Genomic DNA, 26738 nt, shown 5'->3' with positions numbered 1-26738 from the left:
AGCCAAGAGGCATCTTCTCCATAGGAAATACTTGGCGATCAGGTGATGTAGCATTCCTCTGAGATGAAAAGCTAGTCCTTCCATTGCATACAATTAAATCAACATTTGAGTCATGCTTTCGGAGTGGAGATAGGTAAAGTGCTTTGCTTTGGGTTTGCTATGATTTATGGTTCACTGTTGGATTGAACCCTGTGAACATTTTTTGCTGTGAACACTGCAAATGCTGTTTGCTGCCTGTCCTGGGCTGTGTGTGCACAAACAAAAGAGGAGAAAGCAAAGGGGTGCAGGTGTCTGATGAAAGGAGAGCTCTCCTTGACTTCCTATAACTCCAGTTCATCTGATGATCTCAGCACCCCTACATATGGACCTCTTGGAGGGTGTGTTACAGAGGGAGGCAGGCTTCTTACCCAGCCTGGCTGACACTTAACTCCTTCCAAGCTCACTTACATAGCTACAGAGCAAGTGGGTTAATGAAGGTGTGTTCTGTGTTGAGTTCTTCACTGTGAGGGTAGTGAGGCACTGTGACAGGTTGCCCAGAGAAGCTGTGGATGCTCCACCTCTGGAAGAATGCGAGGATGCAATGGGGCATGATACAGAGAAGAATGAATGAGTTAATATAATGCCATTTCCCATCACCACTTTCAAACTGCCCTTCTCTACTTTTCCTCCCTTATAAAAACCGTAATGTCCTCATCACCTCAGCTTTACTGGAGTTTCCAGTCTGGCTGACTCAGCCACCAGCCTCCTCTACACTCCCCCCCAGTACTTTTCCCTATCTCCTGAAAGGATGAGTTTTGGTGGTGTTCTCCAGAAATCCCACTACCTTGAGGCTTTTGGGGCTGTACAAGGAACCTCTTGGGTGCCTCCAGCTGCTGTTCCGCTTGCCAGCATCCTACCTTGCTGCCAGTTTGCCCCTGTCTAAATCAATGTCTCCTTGTGTGTGGGATTGCAAAAGGAATGCTCCTCCCTGAGTCCTTTGGAAATTGTTTAGCAGAGATGACGACACTCCTTCCTCCCTCTCCCCCCCCCCCCCCCATGTTATGCTGGTGGCCTTGAGACAGAAGAGTAGTCTTTTGAGGAGTCACAGGATGAAATCTCTCCTCTTTTTTTCTCCTCCACTTGTTTGGTTTTGTTAGCTTTGTACTAGCATGAGGAGTTCTGCTATATTAGGGCAGTTTTCCTTGGGTGGCGGCAGTAGCCTCATATTTGTGGACTGTAAACTATCTGAGAGCAAGTCTGGGCTGTTAAAGGAGCAGCCCAGTTCCTGGCAGGGAGTGACAAACAGTCTTAGTCCTAAAGTATTTTTCATCGTGTCTCCCAGATTTGTTACGGGAGAGGGACTTTCCCCTTCTGTCAGTGGTGCTGCTGGCTTACCGCTGCTGAGGAGTGAGGGCTTTGAATCTGCCAACAACTCCATCCATTAGTTGCATCAACGTAACCTAAATAACAAGAAACTGAAATGAACAACAGCAAAACAATAACTGAAACCCTCCCTCAAACATTCAAGTAGAGGGAAACTTTATTTTTGCACACTGGATTCCCTCTTTTCCTCCTCGTTTGCCAGCATTGTCTTCCTGCTCTTAAAAACGTACCTCATTCAAGAGTAGAGGACAGAGTGGAAGAAATCAGTTCCACTCAGTAAAACCCTCAGGACAACGTAGTTTTTTCTGTCCCACTATCTCAAATGCAAAACTTGTAACTTCTGCTTTTAACCTCATGCCTCTGAGAGTGTTTGTGGTTACAGCTTCTATGTCTACATTGGCACTTTGCGACCTGCTTTTTCTTCTTTCCCCTGAGAAAAGAAATATGCCCCACTACTATGCAAAAGCTCTTTAGACCCAGTCTCTGATCAGTGGTATCTGCTTGAGGCCCTTTTCTTGCTTTGAGGTACCACGAAGGACAGATTTGCCGCACTCGGCGCCTTCTGGAAATCTTGCCGGAAAGGAGAGGAACGTGATAACGTGCCAGAAACAGGAAAAGAAGCATCGTTCTGAAGCTGCAGCGGTAGCGAAACGCGGGAGGCTGGGCCAGCGGTGAAGACGCCAGATCTCAGCGGGGAGGAGCCAGGGCCAGCGGCGCTGGGGTTCGGACGCTCCCTCAGTCGATGCGCCGGGCAGACGGCGGTGTGCGGATGCAGGAGAGAAATAAATGAGGAGTCATAGCGAAGACCTAGTATTTCTAGCCAAGGGGAAGGAGCAGGCCTCTCGGAAGGGAGCTGACGTTGGGGATTACTGGAGCAGCGGGAGCTGAGCTCACGGTTCTGGCTCCCACCCCGGGCCAGCGCTAACTTGTGGGCACAGCTGCTTCCCGGAGCCCTTTCTGCTGCTGCTGCACACCGGCTTACTTTGCAGCAATGGAAGCGAATGGTACTTTCCTCGCTTGTAACAGTAAGTCTGTAGAAATGTCCTTGCGTTTCAGCTCTCTTATCTTGTCCAAGAGCTTTACTATCCCTCCTTTCTTCTCTCCTCTGCCTCCCCATTCTCTCATTTGGAAGTAAGGCAGCACAGAGTCGGTATTACAGAGAGAGATACGACAGATTCTTCTCTGTAATAGGGTTAGCTGCGTTGGTGGGAAAGGTGTCATGGCTGGGTAAGTGTCCGCAAATCCAGAAAAGTTGATACAAATCTCCTCCCCTTTATGGTGAAACTGAGAGCGGGACGGTTGCTCAGCTAAATAAACTCTCTGGGCTCTGGTGAAGACAGCAGAGCCAAGATAAATCACCTCGGCTCAGGGTCTGCCCCCAAGACTCTATCTATAAATGTTAAATACAAAATAAGTAATGTTTCTGCGAAAGAAGTCCTCTCTGCCCTTTAGGCAAAGTGGTATTTAAGAAGGTTTGATTGGTACCAAGACTGGGAGGCTTGCCTTACAGACAGGGTAATGAAATATCTCTTATTCCCTTGTATGACTTTAATAGATTGCTTTGTTACCTCTTCGTTGTATTTTACTTACTCTGATGAGCAGAAGGAACTCAGAGCTGTGATAGCTACAGATTGAAATGGGATATTGTGATCCCACAGAAATGGGAAGAGGCTACAGTGCCTATTTTTATTTCATGAGGTAGATGCTTTCTTACTATAGATGAGCTATGAACAAAAATAAATCAATAGAGCAATAAGTGATTGACCATAAACATAATCAGTTTAGCATTACCAGGAGAAATGTGAAAAGATTCCCACAGGCTCAAGTTTTCCTAGATGCTAGAAATCTGACAGGAAGGTGAGACAGAGGTTAATGTTGTATTTGTTGTAGGTATCTCATTCATTATAGAACCACTGGGGAAATAAAGCTAAGAAATACATCTGGAACTATTGAAATATTTCCTATTCTGGCCTGTGGGTCATTTTTCAGTAAATATTATTTAGCCTTCTGGGGTTAAGAGCCAAGAAGAATTCAGTGGCTATTTGTTAATCTGTTTTCTTCTCTCAAGCAGAAAATACACGATACTGAATGAGCCAAGCTTTTAAAAAAGTATTTACTGAAATTCCTTGACACATAACACACACAAGTGCCAAAGTCACTCTGAATGCCAGACTACTGAGACAAGAAAAGTTGCTCACATGTTAGTTTGTTAGCAGAATCAGGCTTGTGCAAAGTAGTTTGTAAGACTATGGTGACAGGTACTGTGGTTTGTGATATGTTTTCCCTATGGCTGTATGTATGTATGTTGAAACTCAATTAATTCTTTCAGTTTTTCTCTTCCTTTTTTTTTTCCAACATAGATACAGCAACAGCTGTATTTACCATGTCAGAATTAGCCACAGGCACATGGCTCAGTCTCAGTAAAGTATGTGACAGTAAGTAGGAGACACCTGAGATATGTTCTGGTAGCAGAAGTGGGTATTACTATGGATGAGAGTCTCCTAAAATTTTATATAGTTTTGTTTGCTCCACATTTGGATAGAGATCTAAGTCCTGGGAAGAAAACTGAGCGTGTTCCCTTGTCTCTGCAGAGCTGGAGTAGCTGCTGTGATTTAGTGGTCTGTGCCTTGTATTTTGAATGCGTGAATTCAGCTGAATGGGCTTCTTGTTGCTTATTTTATAAAGAGTCATCCACATTTAGTACGCAGTGAATCTGCTAAACTCCGTGAGCTATTAATAATCTTTGTCTTGAATCATGAGTTAGTTTGATTCTGAACTGGGAGCTCTTGTGCTCACGCAGAGTATAGAATAGCTAATTTGTACTATGCATTGTTCTTATATGTTGACTTTTTCATCCAAGACACTGTGTACATTGTGCAGGGAATGCCACAGCCCTGTTACGGAAATGCCCTTTGCCACAGCCCAGGGTGAGAATCAGCAGGGAGGGTTAGTAAAATCTTAGAAAATAGGCCATTTCCTTGTTTCTTCTGCAGCTAGTCCTGAGCATTAACTTCTAGATTTAAATTTCCAAATGAATCATCTCTACCTGCCCTTCTTAGCTGAGAGCACTGAGGAGGCTCCTTCTGGGCTTCAGCCTCTGTGGGTGGAGATAATGTTAGCTGGGATCAGCCCTGGTGACTTTGATCTCCTTTCCTACAAACAAAATACTCCTAGCACACCTCATCTGATGCAGGTTGTGCCTGATGCTTTTCATGGGAGTTTTTTGAGCCATAGTGTTTCCAGTAGTGCAGGAGAACTTGCAATACTGACACTTATCAGAACATTGAACATGCAGCTTGTTCCATTACAGGACAAGTAAAATTAATTTGGGGTCTTTTTTCATTTTGACACAAAAGCTGCTAAGTTTCCAATCTGAGCAATGTCTGTTAGTAAAATTAAAGCCTGCAGTGAGTTTTGAGATTGCTGCTCGTGTGCAAACCCTACCATCAGGCCCAAGAACAGATTAACTGGGGCAAGACGTGGCTCAAAAGTAGGTGACTCAGGGAAAGAAGATGCTTGGAGAAAAATAGAGTTTAATGAGGAAATGAAAGAGGAGGAAGAAGGAAATGCAGTTGCTTGGAAAACCGCTGCGTGTAGCAGAGATGAAAGGATACAGCCATCTACAGGGAAAAGCAACTGGGAGAGGTATGTGGGGAAGAGATGGTTTGTGCAGGATCTGGAAACTCAGCTGACTGGGTAGGCAGATGAGGGAGACAAAGGTGTTGATAATTTGGGAGCAAAGTATAGTTTCCTTTACAGGGGGACTGAAATATATAATTGGGTATTTATGAAGGAAAGCTGCAGACAAATACTTAGTGATTTGATCATTCGGGGTGGGATTCAGCTGGCTAAATGTGGGTCTCTGCAAGAAATGCTAGGTTTTTAGAGCTCTAGAGAGATGAATTGTACTCTGTCTTCTCCTGGCCTCTTGTTCAGTGCATGTTAAATAACTAAATACTACAAGACTAACCCCCCAGGCCATGTCTTTACAGTGGGTGGAGGGTCTCAGTCCTTACTCAGCCAAGCCTACAAGAACAGAAAGCTGCAGAGCCTTGTCAAACATGGAGATTTCTCTTTTCCTTTATGCAGGTAGAGAAGATTTTGTCACAGTTTCTTCTAAACCAAGATACTTCCACACCTTAAATAAGCCAGTTTAGACAATGTGTGTGGGGTCATTCTCACACCTCAGGCTGCCCCTCATATGGATGCCTTTTAAAGCCCTGTGTTGAGATAACCACACAAGACAAGTCTTGTTTGCTGTATTTGGCTAAAGTTAGAAGTGACGAAATTCCAGATAAATCACTGGGGGGGGGGGGGGGGGGAATTAAATAACGTATATATGCTCCCCTAGTTTTGCATAATTCAATTGTGCAATTTAATTATTGCACAAATTTTGCCCTGCTACAGAAATGCGACGAGTGACCTGCACTTTGTCTGTAGAAGAAATTTCAGCTCCTGAAGAAAAGGTCAAGAAAAGCTGTTACGGGATCTTAAAAATAAAAAAGCTCGGACCAACCTACAGTTGACTTTGGTTTTATGAAAAGAACGTCCTCATCAGTGTGTGCCCAGAAACACAATTTAGAAATTAGGCAGCTAAGCTGCCAGAGTGCTTCTGGCTGTGGCTCCTGGTCCTATCTATCAAGTTGATATCCTTCTTTTCAATTACTTTATTCACGCTCTTTTCACACCAGCGACTGGAAAAGCTATAATTTACTGCAAGCCAGTGTTTGTTTTAGTGCCTCTCGCTCTGCAGCCAAATCTCTATATGCACTGTAATGCAGGGACCATTGGAAGGTCTGAACCAAACCTTCAGTGTGGTTTGGTGCAGTGAACTTCAGTAAGGTGTTTTATCTGGATTTCAGTAAAAACACAGGTTTTGATGGGTCACAACCTGGGCACAGATCCAAGCTCCCTTTGAGTGACCCAGACTGGCAGAAAGATTTATGAAGATTTTCACAAATAAAGGTCACAATTTGAACTGCCTGTGAAATGTCTGAGCAGGCAGCCTGGCTTCGTCTATACAAACCAAAGCCAGGGCTCTGCACTGTTTAACTGCCAGCACATTCCTCAGCATGGTTTTGATCCACAGCAAGCTAGCCCATAGCATGATCTGGGTGATGGCCTGGTCCTGCAGCCCTTTGCAGTAGGCGGTCTGGATATAGCCAGCCACTTTTCGGGAAAGATAGCTGGGCTGGGCAGGCTGGTCAGACCAGGGCTGGAGAAGTGACCATTCTCCCAGAAACCTTGCAGACAAGGCGAGGCAGCCAAAGGATACAGAAAGTGGTGCTGAAAAATACTGGGCATGGTGACAGCACTGTTGTAAATGCACCAGAAATCTGCCCATCATAGGACTTCTTGCCAGCACACCAGCAGAGGAAGGTTTTAGGCAGTGCTTTGAAGGGCAGCCACAACATGATACCTGGGGAGAACTCCTGCTGTATGAAACTTTAAGGTCACCCTGCCCCGGCTCAGCAGAACCTCTCAAGCACCCCGGAAAGGAAGTAGAGTTGGCAAGAAGAACAAATGTAAGGAAGAGAAGAAGGTTTGCTGATGCTGCCACAGGCTCTGTAGAGAAGCCCATTCTCAGTGTCACCACAAGGTGGAACTTGGTACATACCACATGCACCAGAGATGCGCCCACTGTCAAGAAGCAGGAGCATCTTTGGCCAGAGATGCACCAATGGTTATGGTTGCAGCATCCACCCCCTGGTCTCCACTCCCCGGAGGAAGCAAGGAGGGGAGGGCTGGTGTAGAGGAGTCACTGACGTTTTCTGTTGCTGGTGAGAAACTGACTATTCTCAAGCTCTGCTGTGCCAGAATGGTCCTCTGAGGATGTGAGGTGTGACTGGGGACAATAAAGCTGAGAACAGTGACTGGTGTCCTGGAGGTAGCAAGGAAGGAGGAAAGAGTGAGGTTTCTATATGTGGCATGTGAGAGGGCATGAATGAAGTGAAGAATGGACTCCAGAGGGAAAGGTAGGGCAGGTTGGACCCTGCAGACATGGGACTTTCTGTCCTGTTCTGGCAGGGTTTCAGCTTGGTGACAAGTAGCCATTGCTGGGACCACACTGATTCCAGGCACGGGCCTGCCAAGGAGCTGATATAAAAGCCAGGTTGGATATAATTATAGGGTGGTGACAGATGACAAAACGGGCATCTGCAGAGGCACTTCACAGGTAACATCGGTGATTTGCAAAAGCACTGCAGAAACCAACTAAATCCCTTTCACTTGGTGAATTTTCTGCTTTTCCAAACAGCAGCCTCTGCCCAGTGCTGCAGCTGGTTGCGCTCATTTCCAAGCAGTTGCTGCACTAACAATATTCCTCATACTAAGTGTGCAAAAGCAATCCTCAGACTTTAGTTACGACCAAGAACTTCATGTTCTGAGTGTTCCATCAAGTGACAGAAGGTTGTCACGTTACTATGTGTCAGCTGAACTATAGCTTTCCCAAACTCTCATGGATTCTGAGTTCACCTGGACTGAATGTTCTCAGGTTTGCTGAAGCCAAGGAATGTGTAGGGGTAGACACTGCAGTTCGTTAATGAGCAGTGACACTATGACTGTGCTATTACTCTTATTAAAATAATTCTATTGAATTTCACTGTGAGGCAGCCTGGGAGGGAAGATGAAATTAAAATGTGTCTTCAAAGAATGGCGTAATGTAAAATAGACATATTTTTTTCTTCTGGGCAGCAAATACAGAGCAAGGGCACAACCTTTGGCCTCTTTAGTGGGAAAATCTCCCCTTAGCATGATATTTGTTATTTGTTATGTAACTGCCATAGGCATTAGCAGTAATAATAAATAATTTACATCATGTGCATGATGCAATGGGGAAGTGGTGAGGTCATCACCAGCACAGGTGTTTTCATTCCAGGCCCAAAGTCTCCCAAGTCTGGGCAAAACGGCAGCTGACTTCTGTCACGTCACTTGTGTCAGCGTGGTGTAAAGAGACTATGATCAGCATTAGGGTTGCAGCACTTTTGGTATTGCCCAAACACGATGGTGGAGGGAGAACAAGTCCAGCCCTAAAGAGCTCAAAACCAACCTGCTTCTTCCTCTCTGAAGTGGTAATAGTGTTTCCTTAGCTCCCTTAGATAAGGATGTAATGGAGATTAATTCATTTTGGAAAAGTGTCTGAAGAGCAGCCTGTGCATTAATAGTTTTCTCACATAGCCCATTTCCTACCAGACTCTACAGCCTTTCTATTTCAAGTGTCTGCTTCCTGGATATTAAAGCTAACTTTAGGACCATATTCTGACATCCTCGTTCACATCGATTTCCATTTGCTCAGTGAGTAATCCAGCTGGAATTGATAGGATAATTAGCACAGCCCCAGTCCTGGGCATGGGGACATGAATAACTTCCCTCATGTGACTGGTGCCATTTATTTTGGTCATGTGGCTAAAATTGCATGCTTGAGTGTTTGCAGGCTTCAGACCCAGTCAGGTGTTGCCTGCAGTGAATAAGGGCTAGAGAATTTTTCCCTAAGCCATTTGCAGGAATCACTTCCTCCAGTGCCAGAGCATGACACAGCAACATGTAACACCAAAAAACAATGCCATGTAACCCACAGTGTCACATTTACCCCTCAGGCTTTGTCTGCAGGATGTGACATTGTCTTTAAATGACCTCAGGACCACAACAGATCTAGATCTGTTGTTTCCCAAAGGAGGGCACTTCTGGTCCGATGAATTTGTCTTCATTTTAAAACCAAACTGATTTTAAGTGCCTTACATCTCTGAAGCACTCACAAACACACACACTGCTGTTCTGTAGAAAGTGTTTAAACTCGGTGACTGCCGATCCTGTGCTTTGTGTGTTCAAGCTTCAGGGATAAGTACAGTAAGATGTTCTCTGAGAGCCTAGAAAGCCCTGAGCAGTGCTGTTGCTGGCACTGCTTATTAGGAATTAATGACAAAACGAAGCGCAGGGGCTCTGTGTGCTCCCAGATTGATCCCTATGGAACTCTGGCTGCTGTTGGACATCAGCTGATGCATGGAAGCAAATTGCGTTGCTAAGGCAAGTATGGGAGAGCACTCTCATCCCCGCTGCTTTAATTGGATCAATCTCTCCAGTACAATGTGAAATATGGGAAGTGCTGAGAGACTGCTAGCTAATAAATATCATCTAGCCATTACATCATGGTGCCCACCTCCTAGAGGTGGCAAAAGCAAAGCTCCCAGCTCCCTGGGGAGCACTACAGAGATTATGGCTCTGACATCCAGCCCCTGTATATATGCAGGGATCTCAGAAAAGGCTGGAGGGTTTCCTCAGACGCCTACTGACCGCCTAGCTAACATGCTCAGCAATGTCTCATCCAGAAAGCACCTTTATTCTTCTTTGCTGACTGTGATTTGTAGTTGCCATGTGTAAATAAAGCATTATGAGTTGTACTGCTGTTCAAGGACATAGGATGGCTCTGTCTTGTCCTCAGAGAGTTTCTTATGTGTGGCATATGGCAGTGATTAAAGACTCTAATCCTGACCTTGTGCTGGTCAGATATACCAGTCCTTGGTGTTTATCTGTGAGTATTGATAGACCTTCCTTCAAAATGCAGAGAAAGAAGGGAAAAATGGACAGATCACCAGAGATGAGGTGATAGAGAATGTTTCTAAAACCTCTGTTGAATATGAAGGGGGTGGTGATGGAAATGCTGGTGATGGAGAGCCTTCAGTTATGTCTCCAGCAGAAATGGTGGCATGTAGTTTGCTGCCAAGTTTCTTGGGCATATGCTGGTTCTTCAGTAGGAGACATTCACCCCAACTTGATTCCATGTCCTGCAGTATCTTTACCCTTGTCTTGCCTGGCAGGGCAGCAGCTAGCAAAGGCAATGACAAAAACCCACAGTCTGTGATAAGGTCTGTAAACTTGCCTAAGATGGAACAACTTAGTAAGTATAGCTGCTGTATTTCACCACAGAAGTGGTTATGGCTGGGGAAGAGATGGGTTTTAGTCCCAGCCATTGCTGTAACAATGGGCAGTGGTCAGGAGTTTCAGCAAAGGAAATTTATACTGGTCATAATGAACGAATTCTTCACTAAGGACATTTAAGCACTTGAACTGGGATTTAGATTGGCTGTGGCATCTCTATCTTTAGAGATATCCAAAACTCACCTGGACAAGGCTATGAGCAACCTGATGTACCTTTGAAGGTCACTCCACTTTGAGTGGGTGATTAGGTGAACTAGAGAGCTCCAGAGGTCCATTTCAACCTGAATTATTCTCTGATTCTGTGCAATCAGTGACTTGTTGAACCACTGAGGGGGGCTTGTTCCTGTACCAGACTCCAGGATAACTTTGAATTACAAGAATAAAGCCAGAGCTATGCAGAAATACAGGGTGACTCACCTAAGTCATACAGGAAATCGGTGGCAGAGAAGACACTATCCAGAGTCTTAGGAAAATGCTCTTCTCTAGGTGGAAAAAGAAGAGCATTAAAGCACAGTTTCCAAGCAGCTATTGGGCTGCGTCTGCCCTGGCTAAAAGGTGTTTCTAGCTTTCTCTTCACTGCCTGTCAGTGGGAACAGCACGGAGTAGCTCTGCACAGAAGAGAAAGGGTGGAGCCAAGCTCCCTCCGATCCAAGCATTTGTGGGCAGGCTAAGCTGACAAGCCCTAGTCACTGATTAAGAGCCGCAAGCAGTATCTGGGACTCCTCCAGCCCATGGAAGTGATGTCTAAAAACCCACTGGCATAGGGCTGTAGGAAAACTTGTTCCTTCTACCTGGGCAGGGGCTGGCAAGCGGCTCGGTGTGATTTTGCATCCAGCGTGTGCTGGTGAGCAAAGCAGGAGGAGAGACTTCCCACGGTCCCACCCCCAGCTGGACTCTGCCCTCCCCTGCCTTCCTCTGATTCTCTCCCGCTGCTGCCTCCCTCCGCGCCCTCCCTGGAGCCCCGTTTGACATCGCGCACGCTGGAGGCTCCTGGATGAGCAGCGATCCCCGCAGGGGTGGCGTAGCCCCCCGGCCTTCTCGACGCGCGACGCCTCTCCCTGGGCTCCACACTGGATCATGCAGTGCTTCCGAAGGCAGCCCAGGCGCAGCGTGTCCCAGGAAAACATCCTGCGGGAGCAGAGCCGTAGAGTGGCAGCATTGAATGGCATGAGGCTGGGTAAGGGACAAGTTGGCCAGACCCTCGGCACTTCCACATGCTGGCAGCCGCTTCATTTCTGCCTCTTTTCCCTGCGCAGAGGCGGTGCTCCACCCTAAAGGCAACTCCGTGGTTATTTTTAAACTCCCAAGGTTTCTTTTCCTTTCCTTTGCCTGTAACCACCCACCAGATGTGTAAACCGCTTCGTTTGAGGCATCAAAGTGGGACCTCTTTGGCAAAGGGTCGGTTTCCAAATCTCTTGCTGAGCTTTTTGAATTGCCGCTTGTTGAGGGTGTTTGGGGAAGGCAGTGCCCTTTTCCTGCCTGATTTTAGGACTTCTCAGTGGTGTATTGCCAGTTGCCGTAAGAGCCCGAGGAACCACTCAGAGGTCTGCATTTGCCAGATGAAAAGAAAGAGGAAACCCAGATTGTTTTGTAGCTTCTGTGGCTGGCTATGAACTCCTTGCTGGTTCCTGCTCTCTGGAGAGACAGCCCGAGTGGATACAAGTCCCTTAATTTCTGTGACTACAGAGGGCAGGTGGAAATGGAAAATCGCCATTTACCCACCCGAGTTCTTTGGATTTTATTGGGAAGGATTTCTGCCCTTTTAAGCTGGCAGACTTGACTTATGCCTGGTTTTAAACCAGGTGGGAGAGGGAGAGCGGGCAGGAGGTGGCTTGTTTTGTAGCAGTTGTAATTAATGTATTTATGTCAGATCAGCAGCTTTGCAAGTGAGCAATGCAGAAATACAGATTATCACTGTATTATATGGCATCATTGTACCTATCTCCATAGTGAACTCAAGCCTGGCTTCCTCCGTGACAGCTATTGTTTTATTGTGTTTCCTGCTTGCTGTAAAACTGAGACAGATAAGACAAAGGTCAATATTTTTGATGTCTTAGTGTCTAAAGCTTCATAGTGCAGTATATTAACTTCATGGTTATTGCAGCGCCGTGTTTGCTTGAGGAATTCCTACCTTTGCCAGACATGATTTTCACTCTGAACATTACTGCACACTAAATATATTCTGTTTCTAAAGTGTGTGATTGATATTTTGCCAGGAAGGGGGTCCTGACCCTTGGAAATTTTGCAGGCCAAATATGTATTTGGTATTTCACAGAGGATGCTAAGCAGGGCACAGTTCTGCCACGTTTCAAGCAGGATTTGGACATCTATGTCAGTGCAGTGATTGTGCTTCTCATGTCTAATGTTGTTATATAGTTGGAAACCAATATCCTTATCCTGCTGCACAGTGTGTTTTAGATGATGCATGTGTGTGATGACTCTGGTTTCTTTCATACAAGTTTCCATTACTGTGAGATGGAGCTCTGGACTGCGACCGTCCTCAGCTCTATGGCTCTGTTAGGCACAAATTCTCAGGAGCTGGCTCAGGCATAAAACCTGAAATGAGGTTTCTGCTGAGAAAAGGTGGTTTTTTTTTCCTGGAAAATAATTTCCATGACCAACTGAGACTAACGACCAGCTGGCACATCAGAGAGCGTTTGTGGTTCTTGTACCAGCAGATCAGAGGGTCTTCTGCTCCATCTATGGCCAAACAAAAATGCTGGTGCTTTTTAGGTAGGAATAGAGAAGCTAAGTGACTCACCCAAGGTCATTTAAAGGGTCTGTGGCAGTGCTTGGTCTGGGCATAGCAGGCAGGGCCCGAAACACTGGCCCTCTTTCCCAGCTGGTTTAGGTGCCGGAGCTTGAACTGCTGCTAGACAGACACAGAGAAGGCCTGGAACAGGCTGTGCCCACTCGGTTAAGGGGATGCCCCTCTTTCCTCCAGGCCCACCATTGGGTGATTCAGTCAATACTTGGGTTTACCACTGGCAGAGCTCAACTCTGTGTGGCTGCTCTCTGTCTGAAAGACCTCTCACATCAAGGAATGATGGAGCTGTTGGACATCCATGATTAGTCCTCTCACCCTTTCCTGGCCAAACCTGCTGTATCACAGAGGCAAGCTTGTCTCCATCCCCTCCCTGGCTTCTCTCACTGCTCTCTGACTCAAGCTCCCAGCTATCTTTGATCTTTGCCGTGCTCCCGCAATGCATCATCTGGCTTCATCTTTCGCTCCTGCTCTTGGGAAGTACAGTGGCCTCCTTTCCTGAGTCAGTTCACCTGGCCTGCTCCTCAGGCACAGTGGCCAAGGATGAGTGCGAGGGCTGCTCCCAACCCATAGTTAGGTCTTCTGAAGAGGAAGGGGAGTTCTGACCCACACTAATGCACTGACTGGGCTGTGCTGGTGAGCAGGATGAAGGGCTCTGAGCTCCAGCTTGTATCTGACCTCTGTGAATCAAGTGTGGAGGAGAGGAGTCTGCGCTTGACCACTGCATGTGACCATCCAGATTTGCCTGTATTACACTGATGCAGCTCTTTGGGATGTCCAGATAGCATGAGATGTTACCCATGCTGCATGTGGTGTCTGTGTAATGAGACATGCCCCATTTCACAGGGGTTTCTCATTACACATTTACGCACATAGGTACCCAAAGGAATTGGTGGGTTTCCTGCTTTCCTCTTCATGTCACCCTAGGATGGCATGTCTTTCTCCTAGTCCCATGATCATGCCTCACATGGTTGGGATCTGAAGAAAGAGAAGGAATGATGCTGGGAGCCAGAACAGGAATGTTGTGGGTGATAGAGCGAAGGAAGAAGTATGTTTCCTGCCCAGGAACCTTGAGGGGTACCACAGTACTGTTAGTGAAGCCTAAGTCTGTGGTATCTTCTCTGCACTTGCAAGACCTTTGCCATGCAAGGGAAGCCTTAACAACACAACTCAGGAGACCAAGAACCTGTGAAGCTGTTGTGGTGTCTGTTGTGGTGGTCTTGGCCTCTCGTCAACCCCTGACCATGCTTGAACCTCAGCAAACCCAGAAGGGTGTCCCAGGTCCCATAGCTGGGCTCAGTCTTTCACCGTTCCGTGCTTTGCAAGATACAGCTTTTTTCTTCTCTTGATGAGTTTCTTTCTGAGGTTTCTAGAGGAGGAAGCATTCAAATTCTCCTCTTGGGAACCTCCAGACCAAATAAGAGCTAGAGGCCCAAGGGATGCTGTAGCATGGGAAGACAATTAATTAATGAGATAAATAGCTAATTGAATGTAGAGGAAAGAGAGAGGCCACAGATGCCTTTTCAGGATCTCCCGCTCCCACTGTGGCACTTTCAACTCTGGGTGCCTCAGCCAGCTCCGCCCTGGCCATACTCCTTGACATCTGCAAAACCAGTAAAGTGTGTGAATGGCTCACTGAGTGGACACTGGACATCCCTAATATTTATCTCCTATGGAGACATCAGTCTTTCTTTGGCAATCAGAAATGATCTTTGGGTCAATGATCTTTAGGTCAGTGTATCCCAGTTACAAACTCATGGTGTTGCTTTTTGTTGCTGCCTCCATGACCCGCCTTGGTGCTCTGCAGGACCTGGCACTTCACTTTGCTGTATGAATTGTCAGGAGTTTGGGGATTTGGCAACTTGGTTCTCATGCTGGATTTTGCTTTTCAAGCAGACCTGAACTGATGTTTGGTAGTTTATTGCCTTGCCCTGTTTAACAAACCGCAAACCAAGCGCCATAGGGGAATGCCACACTGCAATATGAATGTTACTGCATAGATCAGTTAACTTGGATTTCTGCTTTGTGATACACTGTGTTATGTGGCATTGGAAAGTTTCCCATGATGTGTCAGGTGGCTGCAAGAGGCCAAGTGGTTATCTGCATTGTCAAGACGAGTTTAGCAAAAAACCCATTAGTCAGGATGTGCTTGATCAGTACTACAAAGTTAAGTGCTGTTTCACCAGCTTTGAACCAGCCTTTCATGCAATGTCAGAGATGCAAGGTGCCTATTACAGAAAGCCAAGGAAGTGTTTCTCATGTTTCATGCTCTCTACCTCCCCAGCCCACACATTCCAGATCTGTAATTAATGGTTTGTTTGAGGGGCAGATTGTCCAAGGTGTTTATGTATGTGAAACCTGTTTAGGAATGTGTATGTTGCTGTGACATTTGAAACGTTTAGAAAGCCCAATCTGTATTTTCAAAGTCTCAGCAGATGCCTGATCTCTAGATGCTAAATGCCTTTCTGAATCTAGGCCGTGAAATCTGGAGTTCATGGAACCAGTAGGTCTGGTTATTATCACTCGCATTGTGGTGGCCTAGTAGGGTAAGAAGGATAAAAGTCCTCTTGGATACTAGCTGGGAAATTAGGGGAACATGGTTGCTACCTTACTGATGTGATGCTGTCTCTCACCAGACTTATCTGTGTATGTCCTGGGCTTCGTGACACTGATCTTCAAAATCCCCCTGCGGATAGGGGGACTGCTTGCCAGAGAAAGGAGATATCTTTGTGTATTCCTGTTTCCACAAAGGAAATCTGTTGCAGAATGGATTTGAAATCACTTGAAAGTTCCTGACAGTACTCCAATTAAAAGTTACACAACTTTCTTTTGCCTGCTTTTACTGTTATGTTGTTGGTTTTGTTGTAGGCTTTGCCTCTTAACATTAGACTGTATTTGCTGGGAAGAAGATATTTTATGTTTGTAAAGCACTTAAGAATTATGGTACAAAAGCCTTTGGACTCAAATCTAAGAAATCTACAAGGCTCCAGCCTCTTGTGAGCATAAAGTATGACATGACAGATTCCTGAGTCTCTCTGCTCTGTAGTCCTCCCTGGACCTGGCTGCACTGTAGTGTTCTGTCTATGTCTGTGATTAGTGTCCTGTGGAAGGGAAAACCCTATGAGCATCATTTCTTGAGTTGAATCTTACAACAATACAACTACTATTTCTCTGCAGGGCTGAAAGATGACAAGGATCTGAAGTTCCTCCTGAAAGGCAGCCAGCTGCTAAAAGTGAAGTCAGGCTCTTGGAGAAAGGAGCGGTTTTATAAGCTCCAGGAGGACTGCAAAACCATATGGCAGGAATCAAAGAAGATGCTGAGGTCTCCAGAGTCACAGATCTGTAAGTAAAGTTTGCTTCATCATAGGCGTGGGGTTCTGTGGGCAGATGTGCTTGAAGTGAACCAGGACCATTATGCTTGCAGTGTGGAGCAATGAGCCCAGATCCTTCATACCTCCAGTAACACACAAACTGCGTGATGCTGTCAGCTCCAGAGACAGCTGGGAGGAATCTGCCATGTCAGGAATGGCCACATTTCCCAAGCTCATGAGCTACTGCCTAAAATCATTGTGGGGTAGGCCATGCTGGTCTCAGCAGCCTTGCTTGGCTTGTTTCTTCCCCAGAGCAAGAGTTCAGGTTACTCTGATGTCTGAAACCTCACGTGTGATACATGGCTTGAACATCTGTGGTGTGGTATGGTGTGCTTGGGCTGCTGGTCAGGGTTATGGCAGGACACTTCTTTTCCACCTACATTCCCTCAGAAAGCTGGTATTTAAGCCTTACGATGAACCACAGAGATGTCGAGATCCAAGGGCTGGCAGGAGCTATCTCTGGGAAGGAAGGCCTGTCCTCATCTTTATATTGGAAAGTCAGAATCTGCCCCGTTTTTAAGAGTTCAGCTACAGCAGTCACCATTTATGGACACAGAGTAAACCGTTCTGTGCCAGCATCACCCAGCTTAGTGCCATGATTGAGACAAGGATCCCAACTGTGCGATCAAAGTGGGATTGGGGAGGGTGTGTTTATATCTGTTTATGCCTGTTCTTATTTCTCATCCAGTGTTTTTCTGACAGATTTCTCTGTCATTGATCATAGACTTGTAAAGCCAGGAGGTAACTTAATAAAGTGGAATGTATTTTAAGGTATGTTGAAATGTAGAACGCACTGCCCATGTTATTTACACAATCCTTCTGATAACAGTCATAATTAAATAAATGAAGGGTGGGTCTTCCAAAGTACCCCCCTCCCACAAGCAGTGATAAGATTTTCAGGAGAAAGGTAGCAGGGCAAAATATGTTTGGTTTATCACCCTGACAGCCACACTCCTCTCACATGACCTTGGGCACCTCATTTAATCTCTTTGTGCATCCTTCCCCAAACATTTCCTTTTTCCTCCTCTATCTAGCTGTAAAATGCTTCGTATTGGAAGCTGTCCCTTACTGTTTGTTTGCATGCCCAGCATGGCAGGGTCCTGAGCTCAGCTAGGCTGTTTAGGTACCAACACAATAACCCATGAAAAAACCCAGCACATAGAGGCCTTGGGGAATGTTTGCTCCCTTGGAGTGCCTGCTCTGTGGAGCTCTGTCCCATATAAAAGCAAAGTCTTTTCCCAGTGAATGTCTTGGATGGGGCTTGGAGCAACCTGGTCTAGTGGAAGGTGTCCCTGCCTGTGGCAGGGAGCTGGAACGGGATGAGCTTTAAGGTTCCTTCCAAACCAAACCATGATTCTATGAAAGCAAATAAGGACATGAGTTGAGAAGAATGACTTTCAGAATTGCTTTCTTTAGACAGCAGTTTCCAAATGATGGGGGCTGAGAGCACCTCCAGCCTGACCCCACCTGATCCTCTGAAGTAAATGAGAGGGGGTCCCTATGCTGTGGCTCCAGGGACCTTGATGTCTGGTTGGAGAAACTGTGGTTGAACCTATTGCCTCTGTTGCTGGGGCAGTGGCAGAGAGCTGGCACAACTGTGATTTTTTTATATACTGAGCTGTAATAAGAGCCCTGCATCAAGATCAGATCCTTTGAGCTGAGTGTTGAGCAAAGATGGGGAGTGTGTCTATGTGGGTGTACATTTACAGCTCTCACGATACACTTTTCTAACTGAGCACGACCAAAGTTGCCATGCTGCTGGAGACAGAGGCAGTACCACTGCGGGAAGGAGATCTTGCTATGAGCTGGGAGTGTCCTCAGTGCAAAGTGAAGATGGAGGAATACTGCCTACTGACACACACCCCCACGTATGCTCCGTAATGTCTTCATGTATGCACACCTTTTCCCAGATGAAGATTCTTTTCTTTGTCATCAGAACAGCAGGAAAGGAGACAAGGCAGTCGAAGCAGAGTTTGTCCTTGCTGTGCTGAAAAAGCAAGCTCTGGCAGGGCTCCGGCCAGACTGGCTTTGCGCTCCTACTCCCAGTTGACTGCAAGAGCATGTCTGGTGCCAGGCTGACCTACCAGTGTTCTGGGGTAGGCTCTGTCGTACTTGGGAGGATGTGAAGCAGTGCCTGTGGTGCAGGCTTTCAGGAGGGTTGGAGGCCCACCTTGGGGCTGCTTTCAGCAGTTACTCTGGAGACACCTCAACCTGGAAGTCAATGAGAGAGATGAGTACTGACTGCCCAGTCCCATGCCATAACCCCAAGGACATCCATTTTCCCATGCCTTGCTCCTCTCTTGGTCTTCTGAGACCTTCCATTCCCAAGTTTTCAGAGTGGTCTCTGGGTTTGAGTTTCTTTCTTGAGCTTTTAACTTCACCAGGCTGCTTTGGGTTTAGGTATAGAGGGGATTATCCCTGGTCAGTGTCATTTGGCAGGCTTTGTCACTACGGCTGCCACCTTATTTGGTCCAGTGTGTGAAGGTGGTCAAATCAGAGGAAGAGTGCAGGTTCACGATTTGATACTCAAAATCAGGGACTTCAAAGAGAGTTTCTCCAGCCGGTCACCCTTCCTTGTTAACAGACAGTAACTTTGCCCTCCAGTATAAAGCCTTCCTAGAACTTCAGATAAGCTGCCCTTTTTTAGGGAGGAAAAAGAATGAGCAAAATGGAAACTGGAAGGTTTTAGCAGGAGGTCTAATCTTATCTGCAGCATTGCTGACAGCAAGCAAATGGAGACACCTCAGAGGAGAAAAGTCTGGGAAGGGTAAGGGTTATGTTCTTGTGTGGACAGTTTCCTGTTATTCTTGTTACTGTTCTTGTAATCATACAGCAAAGCTATTTGTAAACCATTGTGTGGTGATGTCTAGTAGATAAAACTGGGGACCGCCAAAGTTAGACAGAGAAATCTCAGATGCTTGAAGTTAAAAAACCCAACATAGCAGGGTTGTCACAGGCACAGATGTTGCCTGGGTTGGATACAGGGGTATGACCAGTACCTTCCTCTGTTGTCTTTATTTTAAACAACTAGAAATTTAGACTGGATGCTGCCATGATAGCTCTGTTACCCAGGGCTTTTTCCTTTTAGAACAGTATTGTGACAGGACTCTTTGGGGTATAGGCTGCCATTCCAATATCATTTCTATGCACATAGAAAGTACCTAATCCATTTTTTTTCTTTATTATCCATTATTTTTTGTAATATTTCATTTAGGCCAAAGGAAGGAGTTTTTTCCAAAAACCCTTGAAGCATCTTAAATCTACTGTTTTCCAACAAACATGTTATGCCTTGTGTGTACTCTCTGGCTTGCTCTAGCAAAAACATAGGAATGCTGGCATGAAGAACTACACAAAAGAACCTTTAAAAAATTGTTTTTCACCATGACCTGCTAAATCCTGTGTCTGAGCTGCACAGCAGGTCCATAAACACACTGCTGCTTTCTATTATCTTAAATGTCATGTAGAGATACAGTTGGGGTGAATGCTCTCCTGTGAGGAAAAGGCTGAGAATGTTGGGCATGTTCAGCCTGGAGAAGAGAAGACTCTGGGGAGATCTTAGAGCAGCTTCCAGTACTTAAAAGGGGCCTGTAAGAAAGATGGGGAGAGACTTTTTAGCGATGCCTGTTGCAAAAGGACAAGGGGTGATGGTTTTAAACTAAGAAGGGAGATTCAGGCTGGGTGTGAGGAAGAAATTCCTTACAATGAGAGTGGTAAAACACTGGCACTGGTTCCCAGAGAGGGTGGGTGCACCTGGAGACATTCAGGACCAGGCTGGATGTGGTTCTGGGCAACCTGATCTAGTTGGAGATGTCCTGCTCTTTGCAGGAGGGGTGGAACTAGATGACTTTTGCAGTTTCCTTCCAACCCAAACTATTTTGTGATTTTTTGGCCTGTGAGGCCTTTACGCATGTGATGGCTTTCTTCCTGGGCTGAGAAAACAGGGTTCAAGTGGCAGGATTAATAATTTTGGGGTGAAAAAAAAGTTTGTGTGATGGGGCTGCTAAACAGTTCAATTGGAACCAGTTCACTCCTGCATGTCACTGTGATGGGAGGGAGGAGAGCCGAAGGGGGAAGAGGGGCTTGTGTTGAAAGAGCAGCAGCCTGTTAGTAACACTGTCTTGTTTAGCTATGGTCAAACATCAGGTCTCATCTAAGTGGAAAGAAGAACAAAAAGGCATGTGCTGCATTCAGTGAAATCTATTTTTGAAAGTCTTTTCTTATACCAGCTGAAATCCCTAGTGTGAGCTCATTTAAGCCAGACTCAATTCCTTTAAAAACTGTCTGAACCTGGGGATTTGTAAGGATGGTTGAAACCTTCCAGTGAAACATCTTTTTGAGCTTTTGGTGGAGAAACAGAATATTCAAAGCCAGAGGGAAAAGACTAAATAAGTTATTTAGATTTAGGTGCACTACAGTGGAGCACCAGAGAAGCTGGTGTTTTGCTACCTCCTGCTCTCCTTCTCTGCTGGAGGCTCAGGGGGATGACGTTTCCTATGACAGCCATGAGTGAGCTCCCACCGCACCAAGGATGACTCACTGGGGGGTGTGTCGTTGAATCGAGAGTAGAGTAGTCAGGAAATAAGTTTAGGAGTTTTGGATGAGATATTTCAGTTTCAGGCCAAAAGCTTTACTTAAAAACTACTATTGTTGTTTGGGTTTTTCCCTGTATTTTCATTTAAAGAATCAGTTTTGGGAGCAATTTACAGAGGTGACCTAAATTACTTGTGCAACTGAGGGTTGCAAATGATAATTGGCATAATGTCATGTGATTGTCATCATGTTATGCAAGTGATTTAAAGTAATGAAATTGATATTTTGATCTAATAATTGATTATTAAAAATGCACAGATTTTGCTCCAGTTCCTCAGACTTCTGACCCAATTATAGGCTATTTTTATATGGTTTAAATATAGTTCAAAAATTTTATGTTTATAGCCTGTTACCAGTGTTCATCAGGAAATTTTTTCCTTCGTTTCTGGGTTCTTGTGAAAGTTAGGAATGCCCTTAAAATGTCATGTGATGAACATACTGTACCATTTTTGTGGAAGAATGAACAATTGTCTCCATTGAATTAAGGCACTGAACTTGCTTGCAGAAGAGCAGAAAGGATGTGATCTTGCTCTGTGCTTCTTGAGTTGGGAAGTGAAAACTTTAACTTCTCCGTGATAAATGCCTAAAGTCAATAGAAACTCTCAGCAACCTCTATACACACAGCAGGTAGTTGACTGCACTGACAGCTTCCTTCTGGAGCTGGATAGGCAGTTTCTTTAGGATCATTGCTTCACAGTCAGACATGTACTTGTTCCTGGAAAAATATTTGCTGATGTGAATGTGTTATGCAAGGCGGCCATCAGCTGTGAAAACAAAACCGTCTGTCTGTGGGTCTCATTAGTTTGTATCAAAATCACTCAACCCATAAACAAGTCATTTCAAATGCAGAGCTGCCTGTTTCTTAGATTTAATTTTAAATCAGGCCACCACATGTGTTGCTGGGACAGTTTTCATCACAGGCAGTGTGCTGACAAATATTGACCTTATTCTCCATAGCATATGTTAAATGCAAAGACAGAAGTGTTGAGAGCCTTAGATCCAGATTTAGTGGCACTGTAATGGCAGAAGTAGAAACTAGTTGCAGAAATAGTTTGCAGGGTCCTGGTTGTGATGTGTGGAAGGAATGTAAATAGAGATCACTCTATTTACATCAACGCCCCAAGCTGTGATGGGTAGACAGAAAGATTGAGTAAAGACCTGATATTAAAAGGTATTTCCAAACAACTTGTAAAATTACATGTGCATTATATCACTGGTTGTCAGCTGGTGACACACACCAGCAATGAGGGCTGACTGCTGTGCAGCAGATCTCAAGCTAAAACAACATGCTGAGCACATCAGCGGAGAGGGAGAGAAGAGAATGGATGAGGAATTAGCAGCTGGGACCTGCAGTAATTTACATGCAGGGAGATGAAAGAGCAGTGCGGTCAGGACTAAGAAGACGCAGCACAGTGGGGCTCATGCTAAAGCCACCCTTAAATCATTATGTGAAAGCCCCCTCGGGGATGAGGGTGATGGATAGCGTTTGGTGTTCCTGGTCCAGGGGAGCTGATGGTGCTCCAGCTTGTGCTGATTACAAAGGCCCTGATCCCAACTGTGTTTGGCCATTAGCATCAGCCACCTGTGGTGAAACTGAAATCAACTAAACTGCTTTTTCTGGGGTGAAACCAAAGAGAGAAGCAGCATGCAGTGCCAGCTTGCCCCACGTGTTCAGTGTGTTGTGAAATCCATGTAGTCTCACTGCAGATATCCTTGCTGGCAGGGCAGTCCTGGGGTCAGGCAGCAGCTTTCATCTGTTCTTGACAAGATGCTAAGCCAGCCTGGCTGAACTGCAGCTGGTGAAGGTCTGACCTCTCTGCAGACATGCAGTATTGTGTGCAAGCTATTAACAGCTGAGTACATTTCTCATCTGCATTTCCTGACAGTGAATAGAAGTGACTTACTGAAACAGAGCGGGGTGCAGTAATTCAACATGACTGAATGCCACATTGTAGAGATCACTTGTTAATAACAGGCAAGTAGGATAAGGAAAGGAAGGGATCTGAGGAGTATTTTCCCCAGAGTGAAGAAAACAGCTCCCCTCCCCTAATGAGTAACTGTCGTGGTTTAACCCCAGCTGGCAAATGAGCACTACACAGCTGCTCACTCACTCCCCCCTGCTGGCATGGGAGAGAGGATCGGAAGGGTAAAAGTGAGAAAAGTCATAGGTTGAGTTAAAGACAGTTAAATTAGTAATGCAAAAGCTGCATGCACAACAAAACAAGAAATTCATTCACCACTTCCCATCATCAGGTGGGTATTCAGCCATCTCCAGGAGAGCAGGGCTCCATCACACCTAATGATTACTTGGGAGGACAAATTCCATCACTCTGAATGTTCCCCCTTCCTCCTTTTCTTCCCTGTCTTTTATTACTGAACTGATGTCATGTGGTGTGGAATATCTCTTGGGTCAGTTGGGGTCAGCTGTCCTGGCTGTGTCCCCTCACAACTCCTTGGGAACCCCCAGCCTGCTCCCTGGTGGGGTGAGGAGCAGAAGAGGCAAGCACTGCTGCAAGCTGTGGAAGCACTGCTGAGCAGTAACTAAAACATCCCCGTGTTATCAGTGCTGTTTCCAGCACAAACCTAAAACATTACCCCATAGTAGATACTGTGAAGAAAAATAACTGTACTCCAGCCAAAGACAGCACAGTAACTCAAGGGCAGCTCTTTCAGTTGTGCCACCAAGTGTATCTATACATTGACCCTCCTCTGTCTCCTTATCAGCAAAGGCACAAGGAAGGAGAAGCAATTTTCAGTCCTTGTCCTTCACATGCTGCGGCAGGAGATGCAGGTTCACTTCCTTGTACTCCCTGTTTTCTGTAAGATTCTTGACAAAGTATCTCCTCTCAAAAGGTTGCCAGTCAAACAGGAGGGAGGCAAAGGGTGATTGCCCTCCGCCCCTGTTACAGTATCACAGTATCACAGTATGTTAGAGATTGGAAGGGACCTCGAAAGATCATCTAGTCCAATCCCCCTGCCAGAGCAGGAACACCTAGATAATGTTACACAGGAATGCGTCCAGGCGGGTTTTGAATGTCTCCAGGGAAGGAGACTCCACAACCTCCCTGGGCAGCCTGTTCCAGTGTTCCGTCACCCTCACTGAGAAGAAGTTTCTTCTCAAGTTTAAGTGGAACCTCTTGTGTTCCAGTTTGTACCCATTACCCCTTGTCCTATCATTGTTTGCCACTGAGTAGACCCTGGCTCCGTCCTCGTGACACTCCCCCTTTATATATTTATAGACACTGATAAGGTCACCCCTCAGTCTCCTCCTCTCCAAACTATAGAGACCCAGCTCCCTCAGTCTTTCCTCATAAGGGAGATGTTCCACTCCCTTAATCATCTTTGTTGCCCTGCGCTGGACTCTCTCCAGTAGCTCCCTGTCCTTCTTGAACTGAGGGGCCCAGAACTGGACACAATACTCCAGATGCGGTCTCACCAGGGCAGAGTAGAGGGGAAGGAGGACCTCTCTCGACCTACTAACCACCGCCCTTCTAATACACCCCAGGATGCCATTGGCCTTCTTAGCCACAAGGGCACAGTGTTGGCTCATGGTCATCCTGTCGTCCACTAGGACCCCCAGGTCCCTCTCCCCTACACTGCTCTCTAACAGGTCGTTCCCCAACCTATACTGGAACCTGGGGTTGTTCCTGCCCAGATGCAGGACTCTACACTTTCCCTTGTTATATTTCATCAAGTTACTCCCTGCCCAACTCTCCAGCCTATCCAGGTCTCGCTGGATGGCAGCACAGCCTTCTGGCGTGTCAGCCACTCCTCCCAGCTTAGTGTCATCAGCAAACTTGCTGATAGTACACTCAATTCCCTCATCTAAATCATTGATGAATATATTAAATAATACCGGTCCCAGTACTGACCCTTGAGGCACTCCACTAGTTACAGGCCTCCAACTAGACTCAGCCCCATAGACTACAACTCTCTGGCTTCTCTCCTTCAGCCAGTTCGCAGTCCACCTCACTACCTGATCATCCAGTCCACACTTCCTCATTTTAGCCATGAGGATGCTGTGGGAGACTGTGTCAAATGCTTTGCTGAGGTCAAGGTAGACCACATCCACCGCTCTGCCATCATCCATCCACCGTGTTATTTCCTCATAAAAGGCTAAGAGATTGGTCAAACATGATTTCCCCCTGGTGAAGCCATGTTGACTGCCCCTCATAACCTTCTTATCCTTGATATGCCTTAAGATGGTACCAAGGATAAGGTGTTCCATCACTTTCCCAGGGATGGAGGTGAGGCTGACCGGTCTGTAGTTACCCGGGTCCTCCTTCTTGCCCTTTTTGAAGACTGGAGTGACATTTGCTTTCCTCCAGTCCTCAGGCACCTCTCCCGTTTCCCAAGACTTGGTAAAGATGATGGAGAGTGGTCTAGCAATGACTTCCGCCAGTTCCCTCAGCACCCGCGGGTGCATCCCATCTAGACCCATGGATTTATGGATGTCCAGATTGCTCAACTGATCTCTAACCCATTCCTCATCGACTAAGGCAAACCGCTCCGTCGACCTGACTTCATCTAAGGTCTCAGGGGTACAGGGCTCTTCAGGACTGCCTGCAGCAGAGTAGACAGAGACAAAGAAGGCATTCAGTAACTCTGCCATCTCTTTATCTTCTGTCACCAGGGCACCCATCCCGTTCATCAGTGGGCCTACATTGCCTCTGGTGTTAGTTTTGTCTGCCATGTATTTGAAAAAGCTCTTTTTGCTGTCCTTGACCCTTCTCGCCAGGTTTAATTCTAAGGATGCCTTAGTCCTCCTAGCTGCCTTCCTACATCCTCTAGCAGCAGCCTTATATTCCTCCCAAGTGGCCAGCCCCTCCTTCCATGACCTGTAAACTCTCCTCTTCCACTTGAGCATACCCAGCAATTCCCTATTTAGCCACGCAGGTCTCTTGGCCCTCTTCCTTGACTTCCTACGTGTCGGGATGCTCCGATCTTGAGCACAGAAAAAGCAGTCCTTGAATGTCAACCAACTATCTTGGGCCCCTTTACCTTCAAACAGCCTTGCCCATGGGATTTCCCCTAGCAATTGCTTGAAAAGGCCAAAGTTTGCCCTGCTAAAGTCCAGGGTTGCAATTCTACTTGGTATTCTACTAGTCCTGCCACACAAGATCCTGAAGTCCACCATCTCGTGGTCGCTGCAACCAAGGCAGCCCTCAACCCTTACTGCTTCGACCAGACCCTCCTTGTTAGTGAGGATGAGATCCAGCAGCGCTCCTCTCCTGGTCGGCTCATCCACCATTTGCAGGAGGAAGTTATCATCCATACACTGGAGGAACCTCCTGGACTGTGGCTGGGTTGCCGAGTGGTCCTTCCAGCAAACATCAGGGAAGTTAAAATCCCCCACGACGACCACGGCCTGTGACTGTGAGGCCGCTCTCAGCTGCCTGTAGAAGGCCTCGTCAACTTCCTCACCCTGATCCGGTGGTCTGTAACAGACACCCACAACAGTATTGCCCCTGCCAGCCTGCCCCTTAATTCTCACCCACAGACTCTCAACTCGCTCATCATCTGTCCCTGGACAGAACTCGGTGCACTGTAGTTCCTCCCGCACATAAAGAGCAACCCCACCACCCCGCCTGGCTGGCCTGTCTTTCCTGAAAAGGACATAGCCCTCCATGACTATATTCCAGTCATGTGAGCTGTCCCACCACGTCTCTGTAATTGCCACCAGATCATAATCTCCTGACTTAACACAGGTTTCCAAC

General features: G+C 46.3%; 1 protein-coding gene across 2 annotated transcripts in view; it reads left to right on the top strand.

Annotated features, from left to right (window-relative positions):
• The first annotated feature begins 2031 nt into the window (after positions 1-2031).
• Positions 2032-26738, top strand: part of PLCD1 (phospholipase C delta 1) — a 58207-nt gene continuing 33500 nt past the window's right edge. Inside the window, exons 1-2 of one of the 2 annotated variants that reach the window (XM_057398273.1) lie at positions 2032-2387; positions 16238-16402. In XM_057398273.1, coding sequence (XP_057254256.1) covers positions 2354-2387; positions 16238-16402 — 199 coding nt within the window. In that variant the 5' untranslated portion in view covers positions 2032-2353. Of the gene's footprint in view, positions 2388-11203; positions 11474-16237; positions 16403-26738 lie in introns of those variants that run through there. The other variant, XM_057398271.1, reaches the window with a different exon arrangement.

The sequence above is a fragment of the Pezoporus wallicus genome, unplaced genomic scaffold, assembly GCF_028554395.1.
Source record: "Pezoporus wallicus isolate ANWC-B61680 ecotype Strahan unplaced genomic scaffold, APGP_CSIRO_Pwel_v1 contig_7237, whole genome shotgun sequence".
NCBI lineage: Eukaryota > Metazoa > Chordata > Aves > Psittaciformes > Psittacidae > Pezoporus > Pezoporus wallicus.
The sequence above is the reverse complement of the archived record's forward strand: the minus strand, read 5'-3'. Positions and strand labels throughout refer to the sequence as shown.